At 39.6% G+C, this 21,168-nt stretch overlaps 1 protein-coding gene across 2 annotated transcripts; it reads right to left on the bottom strand.

Annotated features, from left to right (window-relative positions):
* Positions 1-1,859: 1,859 nt before the first annotated feature.
* On the bottom strand, positions 1,860-20,497 carry Nrbf2 (nuclear receptor binding factor 2). 2 transcript variants are annotated; one of them, XM_027931418.2, is made up of 4 exons: positions 20,283-20,497; positions 11,533-11,617; positions 5,191-5,231; positions 1,860-3,381 (listed from the first exon to the last, which is right to left on the bottom strand). In XM_027931418.2, the coding sequence occupies exons 1-4, from the start codon at positions 20,310-20,312 to the stop codon at positions 2,674-2,676; spliced, it is 864 nt and encodes a 287-aa protein (XP_027787219.1). In that variant the 5' UTR covers positions 20,313-20,497; the 3' UTR covers positions 1,860-2,673. The 2 variants fall into 2 exon arrangements, with proteins under 2 accessions (XP_027787219.1, XP_027787220.1); XM_027931419.2 differs by lacking the exon at positions 11,533-11,617.
* Positions 20,498-21,168: the final 671 nt, after the last annotated feature.

A 21,168-nucleotide genomic window follows, 5' to 3' on the forward strand; every position in this document is an offset into this window, starting at 1 on the left:
GAGAAACCCTGTCTCTAAATAAAATACAAAATAGGGCTGAGGCTGCGGTTCAGTGGTTGAGTGCCCCTGAGTCTGAAGCACTAAGATTCCAAGTTCAAAGCCAATTTGGGTCATTTAGGAAACCCTGTCTCAAAAGGGCTGAGGATGCCCCTTGGTGGTAATATGCTTGCCTACCATGCATGAGGCCCTGTGTTCAATATCTACTACCAAACAACAAAGACAGCAGTGGTGCACTCCTGTACTTCCAGTGGCTCCAGGCGGTTCCATAGGCTGAGACAGTAGGATCCTGAGTTCAAAGTCAGCCTCAGCAACTTGGTGAGGCCAAAGAAACTTTGGGACACCCTCTCTCTAATAAAATATACAAAGATGCTGGGGATGTGACTCAATGATTAAGTGCCCCTGGGTTCAATCCCCAGTACCAAAAAAAAAAAAAAAAAAAGACAAGGCATTTAAATTAAACACACATTCAAGTTTATCCAGTTGACCTGTGAATAAGGAAAACAACTCAGTGAGACCCTGTATCTAAATTTAAAAAAAAAAAAAATACAAAATAGGGCTGGGGATGTGGCTCAGTGGTGAAGTGCTCCCAATTTCAATCCCAAGTACAAAAAAAAAAAAAAAGATGTATGTATGTATATTCACACATATACACATAGAATATACACGTATATAAATAATATATTTGTATGTGAGACACAAAATTACCCAGTGTAAAAAGCAATAAGTTCCTGTATTTTAACATCTTGAATTCACTTAAAAAAATATGTGCATTTCAATAATCTTGATAAAACACTAAATGAGAAAACAATTTTTGAAAAAAAAAATGTTTTTTTTTTGTACCCGGGATTGAACTCGGGGCACTCAACCACTGAGCCCCATCCCCAGCCCTATTGTTATATCTTATTTAGAGACAGGGTCTCCCAGAGTTAACACCTAGCCATTGCTGAGGCTGGCTTGGAACTAGATATTCTCCTTTCTCAGCCTCCAAAGCCGCTGTGTTTACAGGCATGTGCCACTGCGCCCGGCAAGAAACTGATTATTTTGAAAATAACTGCCTCCTATTACATTTTTTTCTTAAACAAGATTTCCAGGTTGCATGAATTACCTGTGATTACCATGGCAATATGATCTAGAAAAAGTATTACTACATACTATTGAGTTTTTCAAAGAAATGTTTTCTGAAAAGATGAAAATGAGAACTTGGGATCAGGCATTTTAACACCCATTTACTTATCCGACATAATTTTAAGATGGTTTCATCTGCAACATAATAAGACAGGAAAAAATAGGACTTCTGCATGGTCTCTTCACCCTTCCTACTTAGGCTAGTTTCCTCACTGAACATGGGAGCCTAACCCTACCCACTGAGCCCAATGAAGTCCTCACTCCCTCGGGAGGCAATATGTGCCTCAGTCCCACAATTCCACACAGGAAGTTCATGCTTTAACATACCTAGTGATCTGCAAACAAATGTTTTGTTTACATCCTCCTCTTCTCCAACCCCTTCTCCTGGAAAAAGCACCCACTCACTGTGCTCCACTGGGTGCAGGTGCTACAAGAATAGCTGCAAGCTGCCTAGAGCAGCCCTGGGCACTTTCCAGGTGAGGTCCACCAAAGAAAGGCTTGGAACATCTAACTCTTGGGGATTTCCACTTGATTTTACCCAAAATTTCCTCAGGAAATTCTACACTCCCCTTCACCACCTTTACAGGGGAAAGGGATTGCAAAACAACAGGGGAAAATCCTTAACACACCAAAATAATAATTTGATAGCATCTGCTTAAATTCCTATTCAAAGTTTACAATAGCCAGAAGCCACACAGTTCCTTGCTTTTCAACCACCAACCAGTCAACAAAGGTATAAAACACAATTACTTTATTGATTTCTTAAAATCAAATACTGCCGACTAGCATTACTTCCACTTATGCATCATTAAAAACAAAGGATCATTCCTTAGTATTTTTAAGTGATGCATTATATAACAAACAAAGTTAGAACTTAAAATGCACCCTGATTAATTATGTAAACTGGTAATTTTTTTAAAAAGCATAACTAATAATTTGGTTCCTTTCTTCATAAAATGGAAATTTAAATATTTCTCCTGATAGTCTTGAGGTTATCATTATGTTATTAGTGCAAAATGTGGCACATATAGTTTCATCTAGAAAGGTGTGTATCCTATACACCTTACTTAAACAAAATGTGCATAACAAAATGCATACAGTCAATGCATGATAGAAAGCATGTTTCAAATACAAGGCAGCCCCTCAGGCCACCATATTATTTCGGTTTTACATTATCATTTATGGCATTATAGATTAATTATACATAACACACTTTTTTTTTATACATTTTAACCCTGAAGAAAAATAACTGGTGCTTGAGAAAATTATTCCAGGTAGCCATTTGGTTTGTATCAGGAGAAAGTGAACCTCCAAGAGTTTACTGTCTGCCAGGTGGGAACCATTAGCTCGAGTGGGTAGATCAGATATGCAATATATTTCACAGTGACTGTTTCCCACATCCTGGCAATGCTGCTCCTGCCAGTCAGCCAGATGGTAAAGCACATCTGGAATTACCCTTGTATGTGGTTTTCCCTTTTTTATTTTTTCTTCTTTTCTGGATTAACTGTGTTGCTGAATTTCTTCTGATCTCTCCAAAAGCCTTCCATTTTAATTATTCATAAGTCCTTTCAGAAAATCCTCAGATAGCTCCATAAGTGGAAGTTCTGGAGATGGAAAATCCAAGGGAGGAAGATTGGGTATTGGAATATCCTTGGCTTTCCCAGTATTTGCTGCAAATTTCTGCCAGGATGAAGAAGCTGTAGCAGTGTCTGAATGTGGTGGCAAGCTCCATAACTCCGACTTTTCTACAAAATCAGCATCCACATCCAGCTCCTTATCTACTGGACCTTTTAGAAGTCTGGCTTTTTCAGCCTTTAGTTGTTTATTTTCTTTCCTTAATCTTTCATTCTCAGCCACAAGGAACTCCACATGCCTCTTCAAATCTGCAATTTTGGTTGCCTGCTCCTCAATAATTGTTTTATCATCCTTCGGGGCTTTGCTTCCAATACATGGCTCTGTTGGCTCACTCTTTTGCTGAAGTAAAAATAGTAGTGTGTCTGGATCCCTGTCAAAAACTCCCTGAATTTCAGGGAGGTGTTTCTCTGTAGAAGGGCTGTACTTCTGAGATAGAAGGGGACTCTGGCCCTCTGCTTCCTCAGCAGAGGGTTTGTGAGATGCCTGAAGATGGGTAGCTACGTCCTTGTCTGTGTTCTGAGCTTTTGATCGTTCTTCACGCTTTGCCCTTTTCCACCTCTCCTGGATGAGGAGGAGCTGTTTCATGTGGCTATCCCTTTGTAATTCCAGTGATAAATGAGCCTGTTTCACAAAAGGAAAAGTATAATTTGCAGAATTTAATATTGGAAGCTTTTTACTGTTAATATATGCTATTCCAAGAGCCTTTCTGACTTAACACTCAAAATTTTTATGTTTGCAATTCAGTAAAGATTCAATATCAAAATAACATAAATTAGAGAAAGGTGTATTTTTTTACTTGATTGAAAGTACCATTAAGTCAAAATCCTAATCTCAATAAATACTTCAGACTTTTTCTGACTGTGCCTTACACTTCTACCATCTGCAATGCCATGCCATTTGTAATCAGCTTAAAATTAGAAATTTTTTCTCTTTAGACCTCAGTTCTATAGTAACCAAAAAGAAAAGTCTTCCTGTTAACAGAGATTTAGAAAGCTCAATGCAGGCAGATACCAATAGCAGGTTCTATAATATCAAAGACACAATGTTAAATATCCTATGATTCAGTGTTAAGAATCAAGTGGGTTTTCCCTGCTACTGATATCCCTCTCAGAAATTATCTCCTTATTTCAGTTAGACATACACGTACTAAGTACTTCCTAGGTACCTGACATTTTACAATCAAGAAATCAGAAGCCAGGTTTGGTGGCACATGTCTATAACCCCTGCTACTTAGGAGGCTAAGGCAGGAGAATCACAAATTCAAGGCGAGCCTGTGGAACTTACCAAGACCCTGTCTCAACATTTAAAATAGGGCTGGTGATGTAGCTCAATGGTAGAGCACCTGTCTAGTGTTTTTAAGGCCCTGAATTCAACTCAGACCACTGTTAAAAAAAAAAAACAAAAAAGAATCTTTGGATAAAGGTATTTTTTAAACCTCAACAAGCCTTCCCCTAGCATAGAAAATAAAAGTCACTGGTGAAACAAATTTTGAAGTTAAGAACTGTTTAACATAAGGCAGGGGACACAGTGGTACAAGAAGCCTGTAATCCAACCATTTGGGAGGCTTAGGAAGATCAAAAGTTTAAAGCCAACTTGGGAAACTTAACCAGACCCTGGTCACAAAATAAAAAGGGCTGGAAGGATGTGGTCCATAGGTAGAGCACCCCCTAGGTTCAATCACCAGTACAGGGAGGAAGGAAGTAAAAAATAAAGAAAAAAAGAATTGTCTAAGAATTCAAGAACAGACAAATGGGAGACTTTATATTTAAAAAATCTTCAACAAGCAGTTTTATCCAATTGGATCCAGGCATGGTGGCGCACACCTGCAATCCCAGCAGCTCAGGAGCCTGAGGCAGGAGGACCACAAGTTCAAAACCAGCCACAGCAATTAGGGAGGCCTAAACAACTTAGCAAGACCCTGTCTCTAAATAAAAAATAAAAAGAGCTGGGGATATGGCTTAGTGGTTAAATGCCCCTGGGTTCAATCCCAGGCACTAAAACAAACAGCCCAACGATGGTCAAATATGAGCTACTAACAGGATGCAAGTTTCTGCATGCTTAAAAGAACAGGAATGAGGTTGGGGGAAGGTCAGGAGAAGGTTGTTTTCTGCATACCATGACATCAGCAGTTCACTTAGTTTGCACATTTTACACATTTTTGATATAGCACTTAAAGAGGGGTAAAATGCTTTATTTTACACACAATTCGAGTCTCCATTAAAAAAAAAAAAATCTTTTTAAAATTTTGCTGTAGGGGCTGGGGATGTGGCTCAAGCGGTAGTGCGCTCGCCTGGCATGTGTGCGGCCCGGGTTCGATCCTCAGCACCACATACAAACAAAGATGTTGTGTCCGCCAATAACTAAAAGAAATAAATATTTAAAAAATTAAAAAAAAAAATTTTTGCTGTAAACATTAAGAACATGTCTTACCTGCTCAGACTTGGTCAGCTTCATAGCATCAGAAAGATATGCTTGCCCAAAAAAAAAAAAAGGAACATTAATATATGAGTATCATCCTATAATTACCAGGTAAAAGAAGTTTTGATATTTCTCATACAGAAAAAAAAATGATCTTACAAGCAGTAATGCTATGATTAGATTTTGGAACGTTTTTTTTGCTACAATACTGGTGAATGATCCCAATGACTAAACAGGGGTGAGAGCTCCTCCACCATAGCCCTTTATATTTTGAGATAGTGTCTTGCTAAATTGCTGTGATTGGCCTGGAACTTGTGATCCCCCTGCCTCAGCTTCCCCAGTCTCTGGGATTACAGGTATTCGATACCATAACTGGCAGGTTTCTATGCTTTAAAATCCCTATAGAAGGGCTGGGGATGTGGCTGGGTGGTAGAGTTCTTGCCTAGCATGTGGAGACCTACATTTGATCCCCACCATTAAACAAAAACAGAAACACTACAGATTTTACAATTAAAGAACTGAAGATGATTTCATTTGAAAAATAATGTTTAGAGAGGATTAAAAAGTAATAAGAACCAGGCAGGTAAGGAAGCTGAGGCAGGAGGATTGGAAGTCTGAGGCAAGCCTGGACAACTTAGTTTGTCTCAAAAAAAATATAAAAATAGCTGGGGATATAGTTCAGTGGTAAAGCATCCCTGGCTGGGTTCAATTCTCAGTACTTAAAAAAAATTAACAAGAACCTGTTAGGTACTTAGGCCAAAATAACTCCCATTTTGAAAATTAGCACCTGCCCACCCAGGCATGACCTTCCTGTTAGGGAGTCTTTGGGGATGGGCCTAACTACCAAAACCATAGCAAAGGCACCAAATAACAACCACAGGGTTTTTTTTAACTACTCCATTGTACCTGACTATATATTTAAAAGACGATCTTTTCCAGCAGGCTGTGCACCTTGCAGAAGGGTAGCCTAGTAGATATTCTCTGTCAATAAACCTTTGCTTGAACTCAGTCAGATGTATGTCTCATGGATATTTGCTCCAGCTACCCTAACAAAACCTTTCAGACCAGGTGCAGTGAAAAGCATCTATAATCCCAGCAGCTCTGGAGTCTGAGGCAGGAGGATCTCAAGTCCACAGCCAGCCTCATCAACTTAGCGAGGCCCTAAGCAACTTAGCAAGGCCATGTCTAATAATAAAAAAGGGCTAGGGATGTTGCTCAGTGGTTAAGTACCCCAGGTTCAATCCCAGGTACCAAAAATAACAATAACCACAACTCTCTGATCTCAGACTCAAACTCTGGGTGACTTAATTTGAAGTAAATCCTTACTTTTCCTTTTTTGGTTGACTGCTAGGAGTCTGTTATGTTTTGAGTCTTAAATGCCCCAGAAAGCTCAAATGTTGAAGGCTTGTTCCCCAGCTATTGGCACCATGGGAAGTTGTTGGAATCTTTAAGGGGTAGGGCTTAGTTAAAGGAAATTGGGTGACTTAGGATTTGACGTGAAAGGCATGTGCCCCCATACCCCTCCCCTCTCTGCTTTCCATTACCATGAAGTGAGCAGCTTTGCTCTACCACATATTTCACCATGATGTTCTCCCTTGCCACAGGCCCAAAACAACAGGGCCAATAAAACAGTAACCGAAACCATGAACCCAACAAACCTTTCCTCCTTTCAAGTTGAATTTCTCAGTTATGAAAACCTACCACAGAAAATTGGTAACAAAAAGCAGCAAAGTCTTTGCTATGACTATACCTAATCATGGCTGAGAAATCTTTGAAATTGGGATGGAGGAGGTGTCATGGTTTACAGATGTTGACTACAGAAGCTTAGAATGTTGTAAACAGAGCTTAATGTGTAATTCTGGTGGGAACTCAGAAGACCAGAATGCTGATAAGAATGTGTAAACTAAAGGTTTCAAACAGAAATAAGGACCCTATTAAGAACTGTACTAGAGGCCATTCATGTTACATTCTGGAAAAGAACTAGTCTACATTTTATGTATGCCAAGATAATGTGAGGCTGAATTTGAAAGAGATGAACTAATTAACCTGGTGGAAGAAATTTCAAGGCAGTGGGGGAGCCCTACTCCCACAGAGCCAGGGAATTGTTTTCTTTGCGTTCATCTTTCAAAGGAATCAGAGTCTGCCATAGCTGTGGTCGAAGCAGGCCAGCTACTGCTCCAGCTGGTAGCAGACCTTGTCATCCATACAATGGTGCTTTTGCAAGCATGAAGAATACAGGAGTTATGACATGGGATCAGGGGCACTCCCATCAAGACTTCAATCAGCATGTGGCAGTCACAGCCGCCACCAAGTAGCCCCTGAGAAGGCAATGTGTGAATCTGTAAGAGTGAAGCTAAAGCTGCAATGGAGACATACCCCGGAAGTCAGAGATGCCAGGAATGTAGAATGACTGCCAAGGGAAGTCACAGGCAGAGAGCAGAGCCAGCCAGAGTGAGTGGCCACATGCACTACAGACGGCAAAACCAGAAACAGGGCTGCCTAAACCCTTTGGAGTTCACATATCACTGTGTCCCAATGCAGCACATGAAGCTACAGAACTTAGTATTTGCCCTGCTGGGTTTCTGTCTTGATTTGGTCCAATCCCTTCCTTCTTTCTGTGGTCCTATTCCTCCCATTTGGAATGGGAATGTCTATCCTATGCCACTGTACATTACAAGTCTGTAACTTGTTAAATATTCCAGTGGCTCACAACCAAGTTTGTCTTGAGTCTCTCTAGTAGACTTTGGATTTGGACAATTGAGTAATAATGGAACTGTTAAGACTTTGGGGACTCTTTATGATAGAATAAATGCATTTTGTATCACGAGATGGACATAAGCTTCTGGGGGCCAGCAGCAGAATATTATGGTTTAGAATTGAATGCCCCCTTGAAGGCTCATGTGTTGATGGTTTGATCCCCAACTTATGGCACTATGGGGAGGGAGGTAACAAACTCTGTGGAAGGGGGTGTGTCACGGAAGGAAGTTAGGCCATGGAGGGCATGCCCTTGAGGGGGATACTGGCCCCAGCTCCTTCCTCTCCCTCTGCTTCTCAAGGCCATGAGATGAGCAATTTGCTTTACTACACACTCCCTACCATTAAGTTCTGCCTCACTGAAGGCCAAAAAAGATGGGTCTGAATGACCATGGACTGAAATCTCTGAAATTTTTAAGCAAAAATTAACCTTTCCTCCTTCTAAATCAATTTTCTCAGGAATTTTGTCAATGTCAAAAACAACATAAAGAACTAATCGTAAGTTCTATAAATATTCAAACTCATGGTACATTTTGAGGTTTATAATCTCAGTCTGTTTTCCATTTTGTGCTTCTATGGATTTCTTCATTTACTTATTTTTACTTACATTCTGTATTTCGTTGTTTCTCTGTGAGACATTTTAAATATTTTTTGGAACAAGGTGGGGTATAAATAACATTAATAATGGATCTATTTCCTATATTTTGTTCACTATAAACTTTTTGGTATGCCTCATCCCTACATTAAGTCCCTTTTCCCCCTTCTGCAGATACAAGGCACTGCTTTCTGCCTGATCTTTATTTGTATATTTTAATGATTTTCCGATTTCACACTTAGAAATGTCTGCTAGGTTCTACCATTCCTGAGATGCAAATTAATTAGACATTCCTTGTCCAAGGAAAAAACAGGTGATTATAGTTTTGATCCAGCCATATTTGCCAAATTTACATTTTTTCTTCACTTTGTTCTCGTCCTTTGTTCCTATACTAATTTTGCATAGCTTGTGTATTTTTCTTCGTTAACATTTAAATCCATTGAGAAGTTCTATCTGCTCTGCTACTGTTCGGATTCACTGTGGATGAATTTTCTTAGTTATTCCCATCTACCTGCATACATTTTATCTCCTTGTCTGAACTACACTTTGCTTTATCCACTTCCTTTTTTGGTACCAGGTATCAAACCAAAGGGCACTTATAACTACTGAACCACATCCCCAGCTCTTATTTTTATTTTATTTAGAGACAAGGCCTTGCTGAGTTGCTTAGGGCCTCACTTTTGCTGAGGCTGGCTTTGAACTCGCAATCCTCCAGTCTCAGCCTCCTGAGCTGCTGGAATTACAGCTGCGAGCCACAGCACCAGCTGTTTTATCTACTTTCTTAACAAATAGAATAGCTTCTGCAAAACTAAGGAAATGCCTCCCTTTGTAGAGTCTTAAAACAGTATAATGCAGCGGTGCATACCTATAATCCCACCAGTTAGGGAGGCTGAGGCAGGAGAATCAAGAGTTCAAAGTTAGCCTCAGCAATTCAGTATAAGGCCCTAAGCAACTCTGAGATCCTGTCTCAAATCAAACAATGGCTAATGATATAGCCAAGTGATGAAGTGCCCCTGGGTTAAGTCCCAAGTAATTAAGTAATAAAAATAAAATAAAAATAAATCTCAACTAGGCACTGGAGGCGAGGGCCACATGGGGTATAAGATATTGAAAACTGGGGCACTTAACCATTGAGGCACATCCCTAGCCTTTTTATTTTTAATTTTGAGACAGGGCCTTGTTAATTTATTAGGGCCTCCCTCATTGCTGAGGCTGGCTTTGAATTTGCAATCCTCAACTCAGCCTCCCAAGTCACTGGGATTATAAGCATGTGCCACATGCCTGTTTTCTATTTGGCATTTTTAAGTTATTTTAGAAGGGGAAAAAAAAAAAAAAAACTTTCAATCTGATTGCATAGTGATAGATTTCCTCCAAAAATTCAAAACAGGAAGAAATGCTCACCAAGAGAAATTTGGGAAAAGAATATGTATCTCAGGAAAAAAAAACTAACAATTCTAATTAAACTGCTTCCTCCAAATATGAAACAAGGCAAATATTTAAAGTAGATATTAAGAAATGATGGGGACAGGAACTAAGAAAATCTGAAGAACCTACTACTTCTTCCAGCCAGGCATGTTAGTGCATGCCTATAATCCCAGAGACTGGGGAGGCTGAGGCAGGAGGCTCACAAGTTCAAAGCCAGCCCCAGCAACTTAGTGAAGCCCTAAGCAACTCAAGGAGACCCTATCTCAAAATATAAAAAGGGATGGGGATGTGGCTCAGTGGTTCATAGGCAACTTCAATCCCAGGTACCAAAATAAACAAAAAAACCTGTTGTGAATAAGTCAATTTAGAAAACAATGAGCTCATTCCAACATATCAATTTTGCAACTCTAAAACACAACACATGGCTATTTTCTTTGATATTTTTTAATTGTAGGTGGACACAATACCTGCATTTTGTTTATTTTTATGTGGTGCTGAGGATCGAACCCAGTGCCTCACACATGCCAGAGGAGTGTGTTACCACTGGGCCATAAAACCAAGTCGAAACTCCAAATCAGCGGAGTTGGATTTACTAATCACATTAAGTTCTATCTCCATGATTAAAGCTAATATGATTGAACAGGCTATCATCTTTTTTAACCTAAGAATGTCACAGAATTTAGACTAGGTCAGGGTGGTATTTGAAGCCCTATAGCAGTTTCAATTATTCAAATATCAGGTTAGGATGAATGCAAGTTTTTTTCCCTTTATTTATTCAGTTAGCTGGATTTTTTGGTTTTGTTGTTGTTGTTTTGGTACTGGGAAGTGAACCCAGAAGCATCTCAACCACTGAGCTACATCCCCAGTGCCTTCTCAGTTTTTATTTTGAAACAGGGTTGAAGTTGCTTAGGGCCTTGCTATGTTGCTGAGGCTGGCCCAGAACTTGCAACCCTCCTCCCCAAGTTTAACAAATTGCTGGGATTACGGATGTGTGCTTATGGAACTCATATGTAACATGACTTAAACAGTTAAACAATATGTTGCTTTTGTAGTGACTAAAATTTAATAATCCAATGGATAACAAAATATGGTTTAGGAAAGATTTAACAATACTGAATTCACAAGAGTTAATGTTGTACAAAACCCCCATAAAACTCACCATAAAAATATACAGATTTATGTGGTACCTGCCATGTGCTCATCCTGCAGCACAAATGTCAAGTGTTTGAAACCTAGACTCCTTTAAACAATATCTACTATGAATTGGCAGACTTCTTGCAATTGGCTCCTAAGTCTTTAGGAACACAGCTATGTTCCTAAAGAACTATATACCAGGGTGCCATTTATGCCATCTTCATGTTTCAGACAGAAGAGTGGTTTAGGAGAAGCTGGGAAATCCATGATATTTGAAAAATACTCTTAAGCTAATTTTCTTGGTGATCAGCAGTGTCTAACATGCATATGCAGGACAAAAAACACTACTGTTGTGATTTTCATTCTAAATAAAGTGGTCAGAGATACTGGGAAAAATAAATTGCTCTTCATTTTTACAATCAGTATTTCTTAAAAAGACAATTTACCCGCAGCCTTCTTGTGACAAGAAATAGCCTCTTCGTATTTCCCTGCAGCTAATAAACGGTCTGCTCGTCTGCTCTGCTGATGAGCCTAGAAGACAAACATCTATAAATTACTATTAAGTACAAAAAATGATTTTAGAAAACAACAGAGGTTGAGGTGGAACACCTACTTACTGTAAGGCTCTGGGTTCCATCACAAGCAACTTCCCCCAAAACAAACCAACCTTTTAACAACCTTTTTATCTTTTTAACAAGATAAATGATACTGTTTGTTGTCACACCTCAAATCATCATTAAAGCTGTATCTATACCAGGATCTATGAAAAGAGTAGACAGAACCTAAAACTACTGCATCTAAATAAACCCTCTTCCAGTTAATACCAGGCACTTCAATGACCCACATTCTTCCACTCCAGAGGTTAACTAGAAAGAGTCACAATTATAATCTGTTACTCAAAATGTATTTTTTAAATTTTTAAAACTTCTTTCAAAATAAGAGTTATTTCATAGACAATTCCACTAGTCTTAGAGTAGGAAGAGGGAGTAGGGAGGTATAGATGAACTCTAGATAGGGCAGAGGGATTGGAGAGGGGAAGGGAGGAGGCATGGGGTTACAAATGATGGTGGAATGTGATGGTCATTATTATCCAAAGTACATGTATGAAGACACAAACTGGTGTGAATATACTTTGTATACAACCAGAGATATGAAAAACTGCTCTATAAGTGTAACAAAAACTATAATGCATTCTGTCGTCATATATGAATTTAAAAAAATTTTAAAAAAGCTATTCAGAAAACCACTTATCATATGGTAAAATTTAACTTTTATTATTATCAATTCATTCTTCCCTGTCAACATAAAGCTGCTATTTGTCTCAAAAATGAGAAATCTGCTGGGCATGGTGGTATTTGCCTATAATCCTAGCTCCTCAGGAGGCTGAGGCAGGAGAATAACAAGCTCAAGGTCAGCCTCAGCAACTTAATGAGATGCTATCTCAAAATAAAAAAATAAAAGGAACTGGGGATGTAGTTCAGTGCTAAAGCATCCCTGGGTTCAATCCCTGGGACCATTTAAAAAGGTAAAGAAAAAATGTGTACACTTGAGGCACTATGATACCAAAACCTAGTATTAAAGTGATTTTTTTTTAAATTAGATACAACTCACCAAAAGAACAAAGACAAACTACAAAATTCTATAAGCAAATAACTTAAGTATCCCCAAATGTAAAGGTAAACAGATTAAATAAGCAATACTGGCCTTTTATTTATATATTTTCATGGTACTAGGGATTAAACCCAGAAGCACTTTACCACTGAGCCACATCTCCCAGTCCTTTTAAAATTCTGAGACAGGGCCTTGCTAATTTGTTTAGGGCCTCACTAAGTTGCTAAGGCTGGCCTCAAACTTGTGATCCTCCTGCCTATGCCTCCTGAATTGCTGAGATTACAGGCATGTGCCATCATGTCTGGCTATTGTATGAATTTTAACCACAGAGTCAGACTAAGCAAAAAATATGTCAGAACACATAAATGTTTTCAGGTACCTAAAAATGACAGGCTCTGGGGAAAAGAGAATATACATAATGAAGAAAACTAGTAGACACAAGCAGTTATGATTAACATTATTTCTCTAATGAATATATTCTGATAGTATTGTAAGGCTTTTCCTTGAAACCCCACAGACCCTCATAACAAGGAGTGGCACAGTGTAGACCTATCCCTACCAAGAATCAGGGGCTCTGGTATCAAATTCTTGCTCTCCCACTGAACCAGTTAATTTATTCCAACCTTCAGGGCCCATTTGCTGACCTGTAAAATGATGGATTTGGACCAGATCCATGGTCCTGAAGTTTTAAAGTGAATTCAAATCGTGAGCACTAGGTGAAGATGCAAATTCTGGGTCATTAGGTTTGGAATAAGGCTTGAGATTTTACAAAGGTATAGCTAGGTTTATAGCTGCTGGCTCACAGACACATTTTGCGAGGCAAAAACAAGATGCTATTTGAGATTACTGTACTCTAGTACTGTCTCTATGATCTTTGTGCCTTTGTGGACTCAATCACTTTCTACCTCGTGCTATGGATTTTTGTGCGGCTCCCTAATTAAACTTTAAGCTCTGATGACAAAATAAATGGTTACTTGAACTTCTGAGCAAGAACAAAAAGTTCCCAATAGGTGAAGTCAGGACTTCATAGCTCTCCCATCTTCCCTAAAACTTCCCCACAGAAAAATCTAATCTCCAACTCTGCCCATTCAGGATTTACCTCTCACTATAGTATCAGATATAACATATTCTAATAAACACACTCACCTATTTAGGTTATTTCACACCTCAGCAAATTCCTTTTTTTTTTTTTTTTAAGTATAGTTGCTATTAAATTCTTATTAAACATCTACCAAGTGCAGACAGGGTAGAGCCCAGGTTCCAGCTTGAACACTTTTATAGACACATGAGCTTGGCTTTAACTATCTGCCTCAATTTTCTTATCTATAAAATGAGTTATTGTGAAAATTAAACTAATTAGCAACCCCTACATGGTTTGTTATACTAAGTACCATGATAAACAATGAAAGTGGAGTTTTTTATCACCAAGAAGTTGACAATAAACAGTGGGACACACCTATAATCGCAGCAACTTGGCAGGCTGAGGCAGGAGGGGCACAAGTTTGGGATCAGCCTCCAAAATTTAGAGAGGCCCTAAGCAATTTAAGAGAATCATGTTTCAAAACTTGGGGGGGGGGGGTAGTTAAAAAATAAGCCAGACATGGTTGTACACTCCTATAATCCCAGAGGTTGGGGAGGCTGAAGCAGGAGGATCACAAATTCAGAGCCAGCCTCAGCAATGGTGAGGCACTCCGTAAATCAGTGAGACCCTGTCTCTAAATAAAATTACAAAACAGGGCTAGGGATGTGGCTCGGTGGTTGAGTCCCCGAAGTTAATCCCCAGTAATCAAAATGAAAAAAATAAATAAATAAATAAAAACATCTGAGTGATGTGGTGCACACGTGTAATCCCAACAGTGCAAGAGAATGAGGCAGGAGGAGTCTGAGTTCAAAGCCAGCCTCAGCAATTTAGCGAGGCCCAAAGCAACTCAGGGAAATCCTGTCTCTAAATAAAATATTTTTAAAAGACCGGGGATGTGGCTCCATGGAAAACATCACTGGGTTCAATCCCCTGTACCCCCTCCCCAAAAGAGTGACAACATAGTTGAGAAGACTACATTAAAGTACATTTTTTTAATAACTAAAGATATGGCAGGAAACCTATTTTGGTAGTAATTTTCTTATTTTTAAAAGAATCATTAAAGATTTCCCTCCCATTTTAAAACAGTTCTCCTTAAATACTGTTCTTAATAGAATCAAGCCATTAAAAGTAGTTAAGTCTAGCCAGGTGTAATGATGCAAACCTGTAATCCCCGCTGAGGCAGGACTGTAATCCCAGTCTCAGCAATGTAGAAAGACCCCATCTCAAAAAAAAAAAAAAGAAAGGAAAAGTAGTACATCTATAAATTTTTGTTATTTCAAAGTAAAAATTATAAAATTTTTTATAACCCATGACTCCTATGTTACAATACTCATGTTGCCTTGTCCTCTAGACACCTAAAGAATCCCATCCAGATTTTTGTTGTTGTTTGTTTTATGTGGTGCTAGAGATTGAACCCAGGGTCTTGTGCATGAGAGGCAAGCACTCTACCAACTGAGCTATATCCCCAGCCCCCAGATTTCAATCTTAGAATCAGATACTATGTTAATAATGTCTCAAGAGGTTGTAACTAATGTGACATTAAGAAACTTGGAAACACAGGTGGAAACAGGTCTGTAAAAAGAAGTGAAGCAGTCAGCCTAAAGAGTCAGAGAATCCTGTCTGAATCTGAAGCTCCCTATGTTCTTAGACCTGATATATGTTCTATATGTTCTATACCCCTGCTTTTCCTGCTCCTTTGTTTAGAGTCCAATAAATCATCCCTTTTGGCTTAAGCTGATTTCAAATGGGTTTTCATCATTTGCAACCAACAAAAACCTAGCAAATATAACCTGTTACTAAGTGGCTGATCTCACTAACAAATACTTTTCTTTCTACCTCTACAGGCTTTGTTTTTGGAACTGGGGATTGGACCCAGGAGCACTTAACCACTGAGCTACAACCCCAACTCTTTTTGCTATCTTTTTAAATTTTGAGATAGGGTCTCACTAAATTGCTGAGGCTGGTCTAGAACCTAGAATTTTCCTACCTTAGCATCCCAAGTTACTAGGATTTACAAGAATGTGCACCTGACTATAGGCCACTTTCAAAATACACATTACACACTGCACTCTTACCCAAAGAAAAACAGTATTATCTTCTATAACTTTCAATTTATTAGTTCATTTAGGGGAAAGTTGTATACACAAATGAAAAGAAACAAAATGCCAAAAAGTCCGCAGAGGAAAATATACCATACTCCTGACTTTATAGTAGGGTCGTCTATTGGGAGTCATTCACTTCCCCTTCCTTTCTTAATCAATAGTCACCTATAGACAACTACCAAGCATTATCTACAACCAATAAGCAGTGAATGGACTACTCAGCATAATAAAAAATTACATTTAAGATACTCAAGTCAGGAGTGGTGGTTTCAATCTCACAATCACTATCCACTCTGAATTTCAATGTTTTCATCTGTAAAATATGAAATACCTCATATAGCTATTAGGAAGACAAGATAAATAATATACATAATGACAGTCTCATCACTTAGTAATTGCTGGATATATTTTAGTGCTCCACTGCCTTTTCCTAGAGTGCTTCCATTAAGCCCCGCCTCACTTGTGACAGGAGATTAATTTTCCCTAGAATTTTCAGGGCAACAAGGAAAGGATTCAAACAGCCCCCTTTACCTTAAAAATTTCACTGCATATAATATGACAGTCACAAAGACTCCAGGTAAATACAAGGCTATTCCTCCTTGGACCAACATAATTATTTTTCTTGGATTAGAACCTCAAAAGCAAGTGGATTCATTTACGTCAAATAAAGAGAGAACTGACTACTCTGGAGGGAAGCTTGGTTATTCAAGAAACATTCCCCCAACGCTTAGAGACAAACACATAGAAAACATTTTGACCTGCCTTTGTAGCACAGGTGAGTAAATCATGACCAATGGTCATATGTAAATTAAAACCTGACATCATCTCCCAAACTGGCAGTAAACAAACCTAAAAACTAGAAATGATCTCATATAAATTTTTTCCGGTACTGGAAAACTAAAAACTCTCTACCAGTCCTTTCCCCCAATTTTGTAAAATTTTAAGACGAGGTCTCCCTAAATTATCAAGCCTAGCTCAAGAAACCTCAACCTCTCAAATTGCTTGGATTACAGTAATGTGCTTTGCACCATTTATCTCACATTAAGTTTTAACATCTGTTACCAGCTCACACTACCAAAATTAAATGTATGAAATGAAATGCCTAAATAGACACTAAGAAATTTTATATTACAATCTTTCCATATTGATAGAACGGAAAGGAAACTCTCTGGGGAAAAAATAATAATAACCAGATGAAACAAACCTATTCAAACTTTTTCTTCAATGGAAGTAAAATTTCTTTTATTTTTCTTTTTAACAACTTTGGGGGGAAAGATGCATTATCTGTACCAATTACCTTTTTTTCCTTGTTTTGGCAATACTGGGGTATTGATAGAACCAGGGGTAGTCTATCACTGAACTACCCCCAGATATTTTTCTTTTTAACGTTGAGACAGAGTACCACTAAATTGCAAAGGCTGGTGACAAACATGTGATCCTCCTGCCTCAGCGGACCAAGATACTGGATTATAGGTATGCACCACCACTACCAGCTTGTTCTAGTTAAACAATGGAATGACTATTTCAAATTTTTCCATACCTTAAAAAATTTCATTGTGAGAAATAAGCCTTAGGGCCCTTACTGTAAAACTAACAGAAAAGAATCAATACTACAGCAGAGGCAATAATTGCTGACATAGGATCTACAGTTCAATATAGATAAGGGCCAAGGTGAAATGAAAATGAGAACATTAATAGAGAAACATTGCTAAAAAAGGTCATATCAAAATGAGTTTGATCCATATTTTAGTCAGTACCCAATAATATAATATATTAGGTCAATACCTAAGTAATTACTTAATTCCTCTCAATGTAGGTTCATCTGTAAAACTGGGAAAAAGTTCCTACTAAACCTCAAGGATCCCTGAGGACACATGATTATAAATCCATGTAATGATAATCCTGTAATAAGTCCTTATACAATGAACTTGGACAATACTAGAATGTCTTTAGCAAAATTTTGATAGAGGCCTTTCAATTGTACTTAGTAACACAATTTTTTGTTTTGTTTGGTACCAGAGACTGAACCCAGGGGCACTTAACCACCGAGCCACATCCTTTTTATTTTGGGGAGGTACTGGGGATGGAACTCAGGGACACTCAACCACTGAGCCTTATTTTGTATTCTATTTAGAGACAGCTCTATGAGTTGCTTAGCTTTTAACTGGCTTTTAATTCCCAATCCTCCTGCCTCAACCTCCCAAGCCCAGCAGCAGGGATTACAGGTGTGCATCACCACGCCCTGCTATTATTTTTTTTTTATTTTGAGACAAGGTTTTGCTAGATTGCTTAGGGCCTTACTAAATTGCAGAGGCTGGCTTTGAATTGCCGATGCTCCCGCCTCAGCCTCCAGAGCTGATGGGATTATAGGTGTGTGCCACCACATCCCCGCTCACTTAAAACCCTTCAAGTAAATATCAATCTCTATTCCACTGTTATCTTCCAATAAATAGTTAGGTCATAAATCAGATCTTTCAAATCTCAAATAATTTAAGAATTCAAGATGCCAAACCTGCCACTTGCCACATAGTTTATGGATTATGGAATCGTGCTAATCTTTTAAATAAAATTATTTTCAAAAAATAACACAAATGCCTGTAATCCCAGTGGCCGGGGAGGCTGAGGCAGGAGAATCGTTAGTTTAAAGCTGGCCTCAGAACTTAGCAACTTAGAATGACTCTGTCTCTAAATAAAATTACAAAAAAGGACTGGGGATATGGCTCAGTGGTTACGCGCCCCCACTAATTTTTCCGACCCTGTGCTCTATCTACCACAATCACCAGTTTCAGTCTTCTCCTAAGCCATGACACACCTGTAGAGCAGCTGACTGAGACTATGGGGCACACTGCAGCCAAATAAAGTGAAGCTAACTGGAACTGAACCAATGGTCATTTTGCAAGGACACTTGAACTTTGAAGCACTTTGTAAATGGCTGGTTATTTCTAATAATACCCCTATTAAGTTTCAGTATTGAGTCACCCAAGTTTCATTGCAAAATATGTCACCTTAAAACAAGAAAGATACAAGACAGTTTTCTGGCTTTAAAAAACTCCCTAAGGTAGTCCAAAGTTTTTAAGGGTAAACAACAAAGGGGGTAGGGGGCGGGAGAGGGGCCAAAGTAATAAAACTGGAAGAGTTTCCTCAGAACAGCTAACCTGCCACTGCTAAGTTGGAATAATAACTTTAGATGATACCAGTGACTTTGAACCATAGCTGTGGGTTAGAAACTTAGGCTTTAAAGCTCAACAAATTCAAAACTGTATAAGTGAGACTTTAAGTTATGGGCTTATGGTCTCATAATAATGGCTAACTCATACTCTACTGTGTATCAGATGCAGTACTAAGTGCTTTGCACCTATTTCCTCCTTTAACCCTAACAAAAAACCTGAAACAGAGCGAGATCAAGTAATTTGCCCCAGGTTAGGCAGCAATTAAATAACAAAGTCAGAATTTATCCAAGCAGTCTGGCTTCAGAAACTATTTTCCTAAACCACCAGGCTCCATTGCTTCTCTATATAGTTTGAACCAGTTCAAGGCTCTTCCAACACAGTAGGATTGAGAGTTCCAATGTGAGAAATTAATCCTCCATAGTTCTTTTTCCCAATTCCCCCAGCACAAATGAAGTGCAAGCCCATGACTAAAAAGTTCTTCCTGTCTGCAACTTTAGGTATTCTAAGTTTTATGTCCAATATGTAACCTAGATTAGAAAACTCACAGATGCAGTGGCCAGTCTGGAAAGAACTGTTTCTTATTGCCTAAAAGACATTAGACTACCAGTACTTTTTCTGAGAACAACAAACAGCTTTTATACTTTTATGACGCCTAAAGTGATGAAACTGAGCTACAAACAGGAACGGTCGTGTTTTTTTCCCCAGCTATCCCTAATTTATTCGGGGAGAAGAGAGATTTATGAACCCGAACGAATACAATAAATAGGTGAAAAGGAAAACTAGAGTTAAGGGGTTTTACTCCACCTCTCCAAAGTCGGGGAGCTTAGACTCGGGCCCCCTGTTTTGAAACTTACAATCAGCATTACACACCATTTCTGCCCTAGCCAACCCCAGTACCTCCCAGGCTTCAGGGAGGCTGCTACGTGGCGCTTGGAGGCATCTCCTCCGCCACAGCAGAGGAGGGGGCATCCCCAGTAGGCGGCAACCCCCTCGCCCGGGGCCCTCTGACAGGGGGCGCCGGAGTCAGCGGGAGCTTCTCGGAGGTGGGCAAACTCTGAGGCGGCTCGCCCGGAGCCTCTGTGAACTGAGGGCCTGCCTGCACCCCTCAACCTCTGCGACTGTCCCTGCCAAGACAGCCCCCTGGCCTCAAGGGTCTGCCCGCACTCCGGGGACTGTACCCGACGCCTGAGGCAAAGGCACCCACGGTGGACGCAATCCTATGAGCCACTTACCAGGTTGAGAGGTGCTTCCATTACTTCCATAGACCCCAGCGCGAGCGGCGGCCTGAGGAAGGGGAGCAGCGGCGCCAGGGCACATGGAGGGAAGTAGAAAAAGAGCGCGAGGCAGCCTTGGACACAGCCGCCCCTCAGCGCGCCCAGAGAGACTGCGGTGGGCGCAAAGGGAGCAACCACCCTACCACTTCCTTCTCCAGAGCCTCGGGACCGCCCCCTGCGCCGCTGCCGTGGCCACGCACGACGTCATGACATCACTCGCCGGCGGCCGGTTCAAGGTGGGAGTGAGGATGAGGAGTAGGTGGGGCTCACGGAAGGCGGGGCGTAGGCTGATGTCTGCTTGCAAGAGTTTTGTTTTGTTTTTTCCCCAAGAAACACTTCTGAAAGGGTAGTCAGATGTTTTGTGAGGAGGTGCAGACTTTTAGTACCTTAAGATAGCTATCTTCTAATATTGACTTCTCTCATTTCCTTCTAGCCTGACTTTTCTCTAAATTCACTCTGCTTAGCTACATCCTCTCTTGCTCTTGTGTACCCACCTTTATCCTTGTACCTGTTGATGTTTTTCAAAAAAAAGATCTGAGGGCTGGGGTGGTAGCTCAGTGGTTAGAGCGCTTGCCTAGCACGTCTGAGGCACTGGGTTCAATTCTCAGCACCACATAAAAATAAGTAAATAAATAAAATAAAGGTATTGTGTCCATGTACAACTAAAAAAAAAAAAAAAAAGCAAATTTGAGCAAAGTTAAACCATACACTGAACTGAACCACGATGGGAGTTAACGTGAATTATTCAGCAGGGCTCTGCCTTGAAGTTGAACACAAACTAATAAAATAGCATGTATTACAAATAGCCAAGTATAATGATGCATTTAACAATTACATTCCAAGC

The sequence above is a fragment of the Marmota flaviventris genome, chromosome 4, assembly GCF_047511675.1.
Source record: "Marmota flaviventris isolate mMarFla1 chromosome 4, mMarFla1.hap1, whole genome shotgun sequence".
NCBI classification, from domain to species: domain Eukaryota; kingdom Metazoa; phylum Chordata; class Mammalia; order Rodentia; family Sciuridae; genus Marmota; species Marmota flaviventris.